The sequence below is a fragment of the Poecilia reticulata genome, chromosome 1 (genome assembly GCF_904066995.2).
Source record: "Poecilia reticulata chromosome 1, P_reticulata-male-v2, whole genome shotgun sequence".
Classification (NCBI taxonomy): domain Eukaryota; kingdom Metazoa; phylum Chordata; class Actinopteri; order Cyprinodontiformes; family Poeciliidae; genus Poecilia; species Poecilia reticulata.
This window is the reverse complement of record NC_088830.1, coordinates 25790542-25805683: the sequence shown is the minus strand read 5'-3', so window position 1 is coordinate 25805683 and position 15142 is coordinate 25790542. Positions and strand designations below refer to the sequence as shown.

The 15142-nt window shown below is 38.1% G+C and overlaps 1 protein-coding gene across 1 annotated transcript in view; it reads right to left on the bottom strand.

Annotated features, from left to right (window-relative positions):
- Positions 1–5565: 5565 nt before the first annotated feature.
- cygb2 (cytoglobin 2) overlaps positions 5566–15142 on the bottom strand; it is a 29758-nt gene continuing 20181 nt past the window's right edge. The window contains exon 3 of the mRNA XM_081610109.1: positions 5566–13095. Coding sequence (XP_081466235.1) covers positions 12931–13095 — 165 coding nt within the window. The 3' untranslated portion in view covers positions 5566–12930. The remainder of the gene's footprint in view (positions 13096–15142) is intronic.

Below are 15142 nucleotides of genomic sequence, written 5' to 3'. Positions count from 1 at the left end.
CAAAAAAAGCGAACTTCTGTCCACCTGCAGGGCTTGGTCTCGGTTTGGTTGAAGTGAACTCTGATACAGTCCAATTGCATGTGTGAAGGAAAAGTGGACCCAGAGACCTCTGGAAAAGCAGGAAGTAGACTACAGCGCTGTGCATTCTGGGTAAATACAACCAAAACAAACGTGTGAGTCTTGCACCAAGAGAAGAAAGGGCTCATGTTTTTTACCGAGAAAACTATGTCTGCTTAAATCTGATGCAGAAACATTTTTATTTACATTTTCTCAGTGTCTTCTTCAGAGGTTTTTGTGTCGTTTCCTTCAGTGGCTCTGGCTGCAGCGCCACCACAGATGAGGAGGGGAACACATTTTTCTATTACCGTATTTTTCAGACTACAAGCCACTACTTTTTCTCCACACTTTCAACCAGGCAGCTTACAGCTTGATGCGGCTTTTCTGTGGATTTTTCTTCAACCACCAGGGGGAAGTGAATCATTGGAAATCAGAATTGTAAATCAAAGAATAAAGTTCTGATTTTCATTTAGAACAACCACATGCTAGCAGCAGGGACGATGGCGAAATTTCTTCAAATTCATCATGGAAACCACAAGAAGAAGTTCATATGATGCAGCTTTTAAGTTGAAGGTTATCGATCTGGCAGTACAGATCGATGGTCGCTGCACTAAGCTCGGCGTGAACGAATCCATGGTTCAGCGTTGGAGACGCAGAGCTGCGTCCTTAATAAATCTGCTGGATTTACGGCTGCATCCTTGTGAAAAACTGAGAGCAGCGGAGATACCAGCGGCTTATACATGTACGTTTCCAGTTAAAAAAAAAAAAAAAAACCTTTGTAGATGCGGCTTATAGTGAGGTGCGCTCTATAGTCTGGAAAATACGGTAGTTTGGTTTGTTTGACAGTGGAGTGTGAAAGCGAACCACAAATGTTGCAGCTTGATTGAACCGAGTCTAGTGGACTATCAGGTGGGAAAACACCCTAAGTCTTGCCACAGATTCACAATTTGGGCCATGAAAAAATGTTTCAGTCTAAACTATTCCTTTATAACTCTGGCTGTACGTTTAAGGTGGTTGTCAGTCTCATCTTGTTGCAGCATCTCGCAGGTTTTTTCAGGATTATTCTCTCCTTTCTAAACAAACTGTTGGAGGGGAGGTCCGCCCTGATGTGCCGCCATCCTCAGACGACTCTGTAATGTTTGAGCTTGTTCAGGTGTGTTTGGGCATCATGCAGCTGCATCCTGAAAATGACAATAAGTCGCAGTGAGAAAACGTGTCGCCATGGTGACACATCATGTCAACCCTCTGTTTTCTGAACCTCATGATGTTGTTTACCTGTTTTGCTTGGTTTCTATTATCACGCCAGGCGCCGGAGATGTAACATTGATTTCTGCAGCGTTGCTTTGATTCGCAGCAGACGACAGAGGCATTTTCAGCCCAACTACAACAGATCAACCAAAACACGTTTTATTTTCTCCATCAGGACTTCAAACTAGCACCCAGCTCAGACTAAACCACGAGTTTCTCCAGCGCTTGGTATTAAAGTGTGTGAATAAATTACTGTGTGTCTTCTTCCCTGCGTGAACCTCCCACTGGAGCGCCAGAAAGAGTCTCGCCTGAAGCGTCAAGCGGCGAACAGACAACCATTAATCATTGATTAAGAACATTTACATCTCGTTCCTTTTAATTATTTCTTCTCGAATCAGCGGGGCTGCTGCACAGAGTGTCTAAGCCGAGCAGAAGCAGACTGGAGACGTGCTGAGCTGGGTTATCTGGGTCAAGTTCATGTTTGGCTGAGGAAATGAGATTTTAAGAGCAGTATGTGACTGGAAAGATGGAAAAAATATTGTTTGTAGTCAGAAAGCAGAATCCTTTTAACATCAAGAGATAAAAAAAATAAAAGCCATTCCGTTGAGTGTTAGCCATTAGAGCAATGCAGGACGTTTACAGATCGGTGCTGCAGCTTCACAGGAGGCCAAAAAATTGATTTTGCAATGCTTGTGGTTTATCAAAGGCTGACTGGCTCAGGGTAAAACCTCATTCTTGATCTCCTGCGATGTTCTGAGCTGTTCAGCAGACCATGACGAAGCAGCCGCGACTCTAACACTTTGTCTAAATCACGCTCTGAAACTTTTGTCTGTACATTTGCATTTTGGCTTTTCCTTCACTTTTTACTCCCCTCAGCTGTGACCCATAATACTTATGCAAAATTTTGTTTGCTGAAGAAACTAAATGCAAGTAGATTCTACCCAATACTCACAATATTTCAGTAAAATAATATTTTATTGTTTTTACTTCATCCTGTGTTACTAAAATGAACATTATTTTATCAGCTATAATCATATTAATGGTAACTTAAAGTGGGGGAGGTGAAGTGTTAAATTATAAACCTGATTTTAGAGTGTTTGCATTCGTATTTGGACAACATCTCTGCGAAGGATATGAAAAAATGGCCTTATATATTTGCCATCTCCTGTTGTGATCTGAAATTTTCATGCACCCATCATCGACATAAAGTCGAAACCAGAAGCTTTAGTGCATAAGATGTATTAAAATGTATGTATAAGAAGATCGCACCAAACTGTTCCTGTTTCCGGTCAGTTATTGTTACCTTATACACTTCTGTTTGCTAAATGACAGAATCACCAGATTTTTTTAGCCACATATTTTTTGAACATCTCTAATGTAGTTCCAAAGAATCACTTCCTGAAGCGCAAACCCTACAGGTAGGTGGTCAGTACAAGCTTTCATCCTGTAGGGGGCGATATACAATGTTGCCACACGTCACTGACACGTGATGGATATCAAAGTATCAGCATGGCTGACTTTAGACTTTTCTTCATTATATGCTAAATATCGTTTTGGCATTGTGTTTTAGCATTAGCTCCCACTAAACACCATGTTAGCATGGTGCTCTAGCATTAGCTACTGCTAAATATTATGTTGCTATATTACTTTAGCATTAACTTTTGCTAAATACCATAATGACATAGTGGTTTATTAGCTTCTGCTAAGTATCATGTTCCTATATTGCTTTCACATCAGCTTCTGCTAACTACAGGGTTTTATTGCACTTTAGCACTAGCTTCCACTACATACCATGTTAGTAGAGACTTTTAGCATTAACTTTTGTTAAATACTATGTTGATGTAGCACTTAAACCTTAGCAGAACTAATGTTTATAATCAGTGATATGGGGTTAGCGCTACTAACGTTTTAGTTGGCAATGATGTGATGAAAAACATATTTAAGGTATGCATAATGTTTTGTGTCTGTAGTCCATCACAAATAGAAACTTGTGCTCTCATTTCTAGTTTCTGAAGTCGTTCTATTATCATTCCACCCTAGAAAAACTGGCTGAAATGCATCTTAAAAGTGCAAAAATTAATATAATTTTCATGCCTACAATGGCTGCTGCTCTTGTCTGCATTGTAAATTATAGTACTTAAAGAGTATTTTTCTACTTAATCTACAGCTCTTTTGTTTTTTATATTAATTATGGAACTGGAATAAACTGAACCTTCAGGAATAAATTGTACTGTGCCTGTCCCCTGAAGAAGAACATCAGAAAAAAAACATACTGTATTTTCTGCACTATAAGGCGCACCTTCAATGTATGGCCTATTTTAAAACTTTTTTTCATATATAAGGCGCATAAAATACACACTTCAGATTGGGTAGCCAATTTGTCCCGTACTCTATTATTCCACATTTGCAAAATGGTGGTCCCCGAGTACTTTATATAGTAGGCTGCCCCAGTAATCGTTTCACTCACGGTGTTGGTGTTGCGATATTGAGCCCAACTGCTTTCTGGGTAACAAAGACCAACCGACACACTGCCGCCGCAGCCCCTGTCTCTCATCCCCTCCCCCCTGGATTTAAATGTATTATCAAACTTTATTAACAAACCAGCGTTCTGACAACTATCCCAGCATGCACCGCACACTTCTTCTTCTACGGGAGAAAATGAAATCGGCGGCTGCTTACCGACTATACATGCTAGACCTGTTGTGGCTCAATATTGGTCCATATATAAGGCGCACCCGATTATAAGGTGCATTGTCGGCTTTTGAGGAAATTGAAGGTTTTTAGGTGCGCCTTATAGAGCGGAAAATACGGCACTATTTGCTTCATGCTTCTGCTTAATTTACATACCAAAACTATCAACCAGTTACTTTTATCCAAAGCAATGATTTCTCTGTGATAAAAACAAAACTTCACAGGTGGTCCATCTTAAAATGCAGAATAAATAATTTTCTTGAAAAGGTTTCCCTATTGTGTTTTCCTCCCAAGTCGCCTTCTCTGTTCTATGAATTTGTTTTCTGTAAGATTTCAACATAACATTTTTATGCTCAAAATTGCTGAATTTAATTATCGCCTGGAAAAAGGGTAAAGTGAGGGAGTGATATTTCTGATCGACCATAAATGCGCGGTGAAAAAGTACAATGTGAGGCCGAACGTACCACGCCGCAATGATAGGGGGCAGTGCTGAGCACCGGAGGCTCTTATTCTACGAACTGAAAAGTCTTAAACCGGAAAAACAAAAAAATACAATCCTCCTTGGCGGTCATTTCCATTGACTGAAGTTAAACTTTTACAACAAAGCAACGGCGATGGGTAGATGCATAGATTTCATGTATAAATAAAGGTAAGATCGTACACAATTTAAAATTTTGATTAAAAACCAAAGAGAATCCAAATAAAATCAAACAATCTTACTTGACTTTATATCAAATATCTTTTTTTTCTTGATATATTGTTGAGCAGGATCACTAATTATAAACCTTTAAAACTGCTTGAATTAAGGTTGAAATAGTATTAATTGAAATTTTAGCTTGTATTTTGAGTTTTATAAGTTTGCACAGCAACTCTGATTTACACTGGTGGTTCAGGTTAAGAGATTATTAACGGCAAGTCTTATCCTGATTGCAGCAGCTTTTCATTTTTTACTATCAAGAATTGTATTTATTTAGTCACAAAGTAAATATTAGTTATTTCTACAATTTATCAATAAATATCCAAAAGGTGTGTTTGTTTGCTAGAACAATTAGGAGGTGTAATTTAACTTTAAGATACTAAAAATCTCAGAAAATCAGTGCTTTTTACAGGAAAAACAGAAAATGTATCATGGTTTTAGTCCTTTTAACTGAATCTAACCTAACTAATAATAGCCTTAAAATCAAATTAATGACATTTACTACTTTAAAGAAACATCGAGTAAAGCTCCATGCTTCCTTCATCCACCTGTTTCAACTTTGACACTTTGATAAGTATTGGTCCAATTTGGTATGGAAGTGGCAAAAAGCTGATTTTTTTTTAATTTGTTGAGTGAAAAAATAAGACTATACGTGGCTGGTTAATTGCACTGGATTTTATCTTTTATCAGTGTAAAGGGGGTTAAATACAAATGCACATCTTATCCTTACTAGTAAAAATAAAAGATTAAAAATCAGGAACCCATTTGGTTTTAACATAATAAAGTACTTCTGCTACATTTGTACATCTGGAATAATCAATATTAGCCATTTATTCTAAGCTGATGTTGACTTAAAAACAGAGACAGACGAGTTTAACAAGCAAAGTTTATTGATTCTTTTTTTTTTCCACCACATGTGTGAAGGTACAAGTCTGTGCAAACATGCTCAAACACCACAAAGCCACTGCAGTCGCTTCCACCGACAGCGCAGGATACATTGAAATAAACAACATTCAAATACAGAGAACCCTTCTAAAGAGAGAATATTTAGAAAAATATAAAGTCCCGACTTTCCAACTGATGAAACAGAACACTGCACAACAAGAACACAGTTCTACACATGCTGTGACGCCTTCGGAGAGCTGAATAGAAAAATACACCGCGAAAGGACTTTATGAGCAAACGATGTACATTTTTTACCTAAAGTGTCGTACTGCATGTGTGTGAGCTGGCTCCGAGGTACTCTGGTAAAGTTAGCTTGACTGATTCCCCCCTAAGGGGAAACCTCAGGGGAAAGATGATGCTGGAGCAAAAGAGAGAAGAACCCTTTTATAAGTGAAAACATATTTGCTGCTCCTGGAATGGGTGTTTTATTTGCCTACATTTTTATTCACCTGCCTGACTCATCGCTGTGTGCCTTTGGCTTACATGTCCCAAATTAAGTTGAATGTCTTTTTTTAGACGAGTCTGTTAACATCTGCCAACGAAAGCTGTGGGTTTAATTGCTGTTCTAATCTTATCTCCTCTAAATATGTTTCTTATACTGGTCCACAGCACAAGAAATATCAGTTTACAGCATATGCATACGTGGGATGTGGCTTTTAGGGTGCATTCACACCAACCCCGTTTAGTCCACTTTAATCAAACTGGTTTGTTTGTCTACAGAGTCCAGTTCATTTGGGGATTTGTGAATCAAACTCTCATGCAAACACTAGTTCGCCAAAAGCCTGGGTCTCCGTTTGGTTGAAGTGAACTCCAGTGCGACTCAAATGCATGTGAATGCCGAGCAGACCGGAGACTGCAGGGCATTCTGGGTAAATACCAAAACAAACATGCGAGTCTAGCGCTAGCAGGAGAAATGGCTCTTTTTTTTTTTTTTTTTACCAAAGACAAAAGAGAAACCCTACTGCTGCCAAAATCTGACGCCACTCTGTTTTTGATTACAATTCGTTAAGAAGGAAGTTTCACTCAGTGTCTTCTTCAGAGGTTTCCGTTGTTTTCTTGAGGAGTTCTTGGTGCAGCGCCACCACAAGCGAGGGGAGGAACAGGTTTTCCAAAGTGTTTGGTTTGTTTTACACAATGCAGTACGAAAGCAAACCGCAGCAGCTGAAAATGTAACAAATGTTGCAGTTTTGGTCCTTAATCGAACCGAGTCTACTGGACACACAAACAACTGTTTTAGGAATGTTTAAAAACCACCATGCAAGTGTTTCCAAAAGTGATGTAGAAAGGATTGTGACAAAGTGAAGCGTTATGGAGGGAGTATCTTTTGAGGTTTGCTTTCAGCCTAGAGAGGAGCTGATTTTATACAATTATCAAGAGACAAGTGCTTGAAGAGAAGGAAGTCAGCTGGATAAATTGTGTTAAAAAATTAGAGATTCCACTAACGAGGTTAAATCATCCCAAAAGATCAGACTGCGTTGAGTTTGGTGATAGATGGACGCTTCAGGCTCGGATCAGAATTAAGGTACATGACTCAGTGCCATGATTAAAAATAATCTAAACCCTTCATCTCTAGTGCATGCAGTGGTTTCCCCCTGCAGCTGAACTGAAGATGTGACCATTTGGGGGATATTTCTTCATGCCTGGCATGTTGTAAAACTGATTGACGCTGTCTGTCCATCAGGATTGAAACTAAAACAAGCCGTTTACCATAATAACCAACAACCAGGGTTACCCATGGTTGCCAGGGAGATCACTGCCTTTCAGAGAAAAGTAAATATTAGTCCTGAAAATCAATTTCACAGAGCTGCTAGAATAGAAACCGTCTGTTAAGGTTGGGTTAATCTGAACATTTTGCTCTGTTGCCATGTCAAACCTTTGCACGTTTGTCATTTCGTGCCGACTATTCGTCAGTTCCTGCCCAATTTAGGGATATTCTGTTACCTACTTTGACTACTCAAAATTATTTTTGATCTGGTCTGAAGTCTATGAAAAGGAAAATTATGAAAAGGAGGCAGGAACAAGTAAAATATCAGAGTGGATAAGAATTTTCTGAGCAGATTTGTTCAGGGACAAAATGACACTCATCTAATTGTACAATTTCTCTTGGTATTTAAGTCAATGCAATGTTGTTGGAAAGGTTGACAGAGGAAATGATGTTTGCAGATGACATTGTGATGTGTATAGAAGAGAGGCTGTATAAGTGTGTGAGCAAGAGATCCGTTTTCTGTCTAAATAACTTGTGGTGTAATAGTAGCACAGCCATGCATGGGCAGAGTCTCGAGGTGTAAACTCTGGAAAGGGTTTGGCATAAATTTGAGTAGCTAGTTCACAGATTTTGCACCAAAGCTCGTTAGTGGTTGAGTTTAAAGTTTATATTTTTGCACAGATACAATTGCAGTTCACTGGAAGTACTGCAGCTGGCTGAAAAGTCCAGACGTCTCAAAGTACCGGAAAGTCCAAACAATACCTGCTTTTTGTTGATGATAAAGGTGAGGTAAGGTAAAAACTTTATTAATCCCATAGGGAAATTAAGATTGTCCGTTGCTCACACATTAATTCACATCCACAAAGCATTAAGAAAAATCGTACTATGTAAAATAAACCTCAGTGCTATAATTTGTGCTGCAGACCAGTATAGCTCCATGTTTCGATGTGAACAGTACCTCATTATTTTGGGGTACAACTCATTCATTCTCAGAGGTCATCTATAGGGTGCTGTTATAGATGGTGATGTTTATTCATCCTGTTGTAAGAGAAAAAAAAATGGCCATTCACTTTTCAGTCATTTTCACCATGTTATTCATTCATAGTCAAATTAATATTGAATTAGCTGGATGAATTTCGTATTGTGAAAATGAAATATGTAGCTCCAAAATAATATTGTTTGAAGCTAATAGCTGGCTAATATTTAAATTGGGGCTAACTATGTAGCTGGCCAACTTAATATTTAGTTTGGAGCTAACTATTTAGCTGGCTAACTTAATATTTAGTTTGGAGCTAACTATTTAGCTGGCTAACTTAATATTTAGTTTGGAGCTAACTATTTAGCTGGGTAACTTAATATTTAGTTTGGGGCTAACTATGTAGCTTGCTAACTTAATATTTAGTTTGGAGCTAACTATTTAGCTGGCTAACTTAATATTTAGTTTGGAGCTAACTATTTAGCTGGCTAACTTAATATTTAGTTTGGAGCTAACTATTTAGCTGGGTAACTTAATATTTAGTTTGGGGCTAACTATGTAGCTTGCTAGCTTAATATTTAGTTTGGAGCTAGATATATAGTTTGTACATAGCTAGTAGAAAACTGAATCCTTAGCTTGCTAATGAAATATTTAGTTTGAAACTGTGACATTTATAAATGACTGAATTACTAAATGGCAAAAATATGATTGAAAAATGAACCCCCATTTGTTTTCTCTTAAGATAGCCCAAATTATTACAGTTATTGTTTTGACTGTTTAACTTCAACAGTGGTAGCAACTGGAGAAACAACATATTAACTGCTTTATTTCAGATTTAATGTCTCTGCTGCATTGACATAAACAGGTATTTACTACATTCCACCAGTTGGTCGTATAGGAAGTGCTCTGAGCCTGGGGAAACTCATTTCCATTTCCCATCTTCAAGTCATTTTAACACGTGAGAGTAGGAAAGAAAAGAGAAACCATTTAGACCATCCACTCTGTTGTTTCATGGGATTTTAACTGCATTATCTTTACTGCTGAAGTGGAGCAATTGTTGATGTTATTAGTTCCAATTATGCTCTTTTTTCCTGTGGCAATTTAAATGTCTGCTGTGAAAAGGTTATTTGAATTTAGTTTTATTTCTTCTGGAATAGTAAATCAAGAGAAACTGTAATGTATATAAAGACAAAACTATAGATTTAAATGGGAGAGATGGAAATAATCCAAGTTCCTAAAGAGTCTGGAAATATATTAGCATCTTTAAACTTTATTTGCTGAATCACTGTCCACATCATTCATTCATCCATCCCTTCATCCATATTTATATTTTCAGACTTCAGTATTATTTCTACCAATTGATCACACTGTTCATCTATACATTTGTTAATTTGCTCATCTTCTTCACCAGATAGTTTTTCACGTTTCCATAAAGCATTGAAACAGTGTTTATAATTGCAGTGGAACCAAAGGTTTTATTTTAACTTTCTTTGTTTTGTTACCAATTTCCAAAGGAAAAGGTTTGTAAATCCAATTAGAATTTCACTCTATTGGAATCATTTCATCTCAACACCTTTTCTACAAATTCCCATTTTTGTGAATGGTTTGCGGCAGGTTTAAGACCGTCTGTCCAGTCATAATTGTTTTTACCCTCATTCCCAGCAGAGACAATAGGAAGCTACAGGAGATAAACGACCCAACGAGGAAGAGAGGAGACTCATTAGCTCCCTATTAATGCCAGATGCTGATCCTGACAGGGTCATGTGGGAGATGTGGGACGTCACCAGAGCAGATGCAAACTCCAGATTTGATCAAATGTCCATCCTAAACAGATTTTCTTGCTGTGCGCAGCTGAATTGAGTGAGCATGATTCACAGATGGCCACTGATACAGAGCAGGTTGAGGTTGACCAACATAAAGGAAGTTGGGGGAGGCAGCTTGAGCATTTTCATGTATTTGGAAATCACTTTATAAGACAAACCAACCAGAAATCTGGAGTTTCAGGCCTCTTTTTCATGGACCTCTTAAGTGGACTTCTGAGGCCCCTAATGGAGACTTTAAAACCAGGAAGTAAACCGTCTGACAGTAATGTAAATATTAACGTTGAAGAAAGCCTTTAGTCTGTACATGTGTGAATGTGTGTGACTGCTAAAGTTCTCACTTTCACACTGTTGGTAATTGTACTCTGAAAAGACAAGCGAGACAAAAAGAAGCACTCGGAAAAAAGTTCTTCCAACACCACAGTACGTCTGCATGGCAGTGAGCTGTAAACAAATGCAGGAGAGTGTCCACATGTGCCCACTGTGTACATTTACAAAGAACACTCCAGCAAAGTTAAACAAGACATTTAATAGAGAAGGAGAAAGGGGCGACCGTCCCCTGAACATGAGTGGACTGCAGTTGGAGACAATTAACAGTCAGCAGTTCCATGGTCCCGTTAGGAGCTGGAGCTTCGAACACTAACAGCCCACTTCCTGTTTCACTGCATCATGAGGTTTTATTAAATGAGCCACCGTTAAAGACGCTTCTTTCAGGTTTTACCCAAGAAAAAAAGCTCAGCATTTAGCAACATTTTTATATAGAAACACCGATTTCTATTCTAGTTGTTTTAGTTCAATACAACATTAGCTTAGCAACAGTAGCAACGTGCCATTTAAAGTGACAGTCTGGATTTTAGTGATGTTCTAAGCTGCTATTACCAGAGATGGTTTACTGAACGTAGACGGATGTTTTATCGCAATAAGTTTGAGGAAATGTGAGACACAGAAGGTTATAGCTAGTTAAACCAACCAACCAACCAACCTTAGCTAGTTTTTAGCTGCAGACGAAATTGGTATTTTAGATAATCAATTTGATCTAAAATTGATACAATTTATTTAATTAAAATGAGATAAAATTTAATAAATTTTTTTCTAATTAATTTTGGAGAAAATTAATCAGTTTTTTTTCCTAATTTATCTAATTAATATTAGAGAAAATGTATCTAATTTGATCTAAAATTATTTGATAAATTAATTTAGAAAATTAATTCACATAAATTAATTTTTTTGTTAGAAAAAAATTTCTTGAAAAGGTTTTTGAAAATCTTTTCCAGGTGAAAAGACTTAAAAACTGTTTTTGGTGCATTCATGTGGGCTGCATATTTGTTGTTTTGTTGGTGCTGCGTGGCTCAGTGGTAGGGCAGGTTCACCATAAATGGGCTTATAATAATCATCCAGGGTTTGAATACCAGGCTTGTACGGTAAATATTGGCCCAAAAACAAATATCTAGATGTGGGAAAAAGTTTTGGTTTGTTTTCTTTAATGAAAAATTACATAAAAGCTCCTTTGAACATTCCCAGTCTGACTTTATGATTCACAACAGTGAAGCCATTTTTTAAAAATTGGTTATTCTAACATTTTTCCATTAAATTTTAAATGTAAAATTATTGTTTCAAAGAAACTTAAATGATGTTTTTAGCCTAGCAATGCTTTAGCCATGCTTAGTATGTTTTCTCTTTGAATTTGTGTAGTTGTGTCAGTGCCACCTGCTGGTGAATCATGTGTATTACAGCGTTTCTGATTGGAATCCAACAGGCTACACAGACAGTTTTTATTTTACAAAATCTGAGGAGGAGAAACATATCTGTTTAAAAAAGACACCAACTCTGTGTTGGACTGAATATAAATGTTATAAAGTTGGTGGGAAAAAAAACTTGTTGCAGTAAAACTGTGTGCATGGGAAGCCGCTCTTTACAGCTGCTACATGCATTACACCTTATATTAGATAAGACGGTAAATTCAAAGAGAAAACTCCAATTGTTGCCTAGATTAGTACAGAAAATGCGTGGGTTTACCTTGATGTGTGCGTTAATAGAACATTGATTAAATCTACTCCACTTCAACCCCATTGTGTTGCTACCAAGAAGAAAGAACAAGACATCAAGTTTTGTAGAAGGTTACGTCACCAAAAAACAGGATTGAACTGTAACATATAAAATCATTCATCTCACAATGCCAAAATCTCATCAGATACTCTTACCGTTTAATTATAACCTTCTTTGAGAAGATAAGTCTCCCAGAAAATAAAATATCTGAACCAATATTTGAAAAGACAAGAGTTTGTACATCTGTTTTCATGTTTAACTACATGTGTTCTCATCTAAAGCTTAACAGACCTTGAGATACAGCTAAGACTGACCACCACAGAAATAAGTGAAATCGGAAAGCTTTCAGAGTTGCGTGCCTAAACACGTGGCAGTTCGTTAATAAGAAAGCACTCATGCTACACACAGAGTCATGGTTTCTATGATCCGAAGCAACAGGAGTTACCTGAAGAAGAACTGGATGGTAGGTACTAAAAACAACAGCCTTTTTTCCTCCCGCTAAGACGCATGTACCAAAACACCACTTACATAAGCTAAGGTGATGTCTAGTTACATCGCTTGGTGTCCAGCTGATCTCTGCAGCGTAGCAACAAAAGCTCAGCACCAAAACGCAACCAAAGTGTGGAAGAATGTTGCACGGATTACTGCGTTAATCTGATCCACGTCTGTGAAACCAAACTCCCAATCTTTCACACATGCAGCTACTTATTTCTCCAACAAAAACTTCCACCATCTTCCTGATTTCTCACACTGCCGAGCTGGAGACCTGGAGCCAGCCCACGTCGGTGTAGGCCCCCGTCACGTGCCAGTACAGCGCCCCCATCAGTTTGGTCCACACCAACTGCACCTCCGCTGTGAAGAAGTCTGGGAAGTCTTCAGACAGCACCTCCAGGATCACTCCGCTCAGGATCTGGGTGGGACAAAGAGAAGGAGCAGGTTAGGATACATTTATGGGTTATGCAAAACATGTTTAGAACATTTTTTTAATAAAATTATTCTTGGATAATGAGATTTTACTGCTCGGTCATTCCTATTTTATCTCCTTACAGAATGAGCTGTTTGAGGGCGTCTTGTCACTTTAAATCCAAATTAGCTCAATGTTTACACGCGCACACGAAAATGGCTGCAAACAGATGCACAAATATACAACCGTATGTCTTTGAAAAGCAGAAGTGGAGCCTCCTGCACAATCAACAAGAATGCAGCAAGTGGTTTCTGCATGGTAAGTCAAGAAAAAAGCACCTGTCTTTTCCAGCAGCCATTGTACATCACATACAGCGGTAAAACCATCTGCACGGAGTTGCTAGGTAACGGCGCAGTGATGGCGAATGTGACGTAACAAATGGGAGGATTTTGAAACAGCTCATTTTCCGGCCAGACACCATAAAACATGAACTTACTGCCAAAAAAATGGCTGGGTGTTTTTTTTTTTTTGTTTTTTTTTACATCTGTTTAACTGTCTCTAGAAATAGTATAAACCCAAATGAAATTACAAAAATGTGCAAAATCTGAATTTTGCATAATAGATTCCCTTTAGCTTCCCATGTATTTGATGCCTTGAAATTGGCCTCTGTCTCTTTAAGAAGCTCCTGCCTTGACGCTATCCATTGATGTCGTGTTCAGCCGTTCTTAGGAGCATCGTAGTTTGTATGACAAGTGGACTATCAATTCCACCAAGTGTTTTCTAACTGCTGCTGCCGCTAGTCTGGTGGAGCTGAGCAGCTCCTAGGAGGAGCTTTGGGAAAACAGGTGGCGTTTTCCATTAGCAAGCATTTAGACACCGCAGAATGGTTCAAGGATTTCTCAAACATGGATGAATGAATTAAAGCATCACTCCAGGTATGACTATGATGAGAGAATAACATTATAACATGATACAAAGCTCCAAAAAGTCGATTTTGCATAATCCGTCCCCTTTAAGAGTGAGGTTACCATCACATTCAGGTTAATCTGAGACTCTGCAGTGGTTGTGTGCTGCTGTGATGGACGTTCTCACTCTGTTCACACACACACATTCTGCCATACAGAGAAAATAAGACAAATAGAAACTAAATCTTCTCCCACAATAAAAGCATCAGGCGTCTGATCTCATTGGACCCACATTTAGATTTTGGAGCGATAGAAATCTCATCACAATACCTGAATAGACTCGATCAATAATTTTCTGGGAGTGATTTTGTATGGATAATAACAGCTATTAATGGACAGTTTGTACCATTGTTGTGTTTCTGATCATTATTCCTGGTCTGCCAGGACTGGGTTTTTTAACCATTGTGAAACATCACTAAGCTTTGTTGAGTTATGAGCCATCTCACATTTTTAGTCATTTATTTACTAATTAAAATGGACAACCTTGAACAATTTTTTAAAAGCAGTAGAAGTGAAAACGATGCTCTAATCGCAGCTGCACTCCTAATTCATCTATAAACCGTAGATCTACTAGTAAAATAACATTTTAAAACTTATTTTTTACTTTTTTCCCACAGTTCTGCGTCTAGCAGATTTGCGGTACATTACTGTAATATTACCCCAGCCATTTTCTCATAATTGCCCAATCTCTGATCAACTGGAGGCCTTCACATAACGGCGGAGCACCTTTTTTCTGTCAGAAAAACTCTCTAAAGAACATTTAATACTGGAACAAACTTCTGTGAAGCGACTGGGAGCCTCACTTCAGCTGACCTCCAGGATCATTTACTGTGCTGCAGTAATGCGGAGAAAAAAGCCAGCCTGAATTAGGTACTCTTTTTTTCACCATTTCACAGCTAGAAACATACAGAGGAAAATGCACTTTTTCTTTAAATCTTATCACCCAAGTTTTTCCTTATAACTGCTTCTAGAAAGCCAGCAGTGGACTGTTAAAGGTGACCTATTATGCTTCCTTGAACAGGTTAGTTTATGTTTGTGGGCTTTACAAAATGTTCTTTACATTTTTTTGCACAAAATCATTCTCAGAT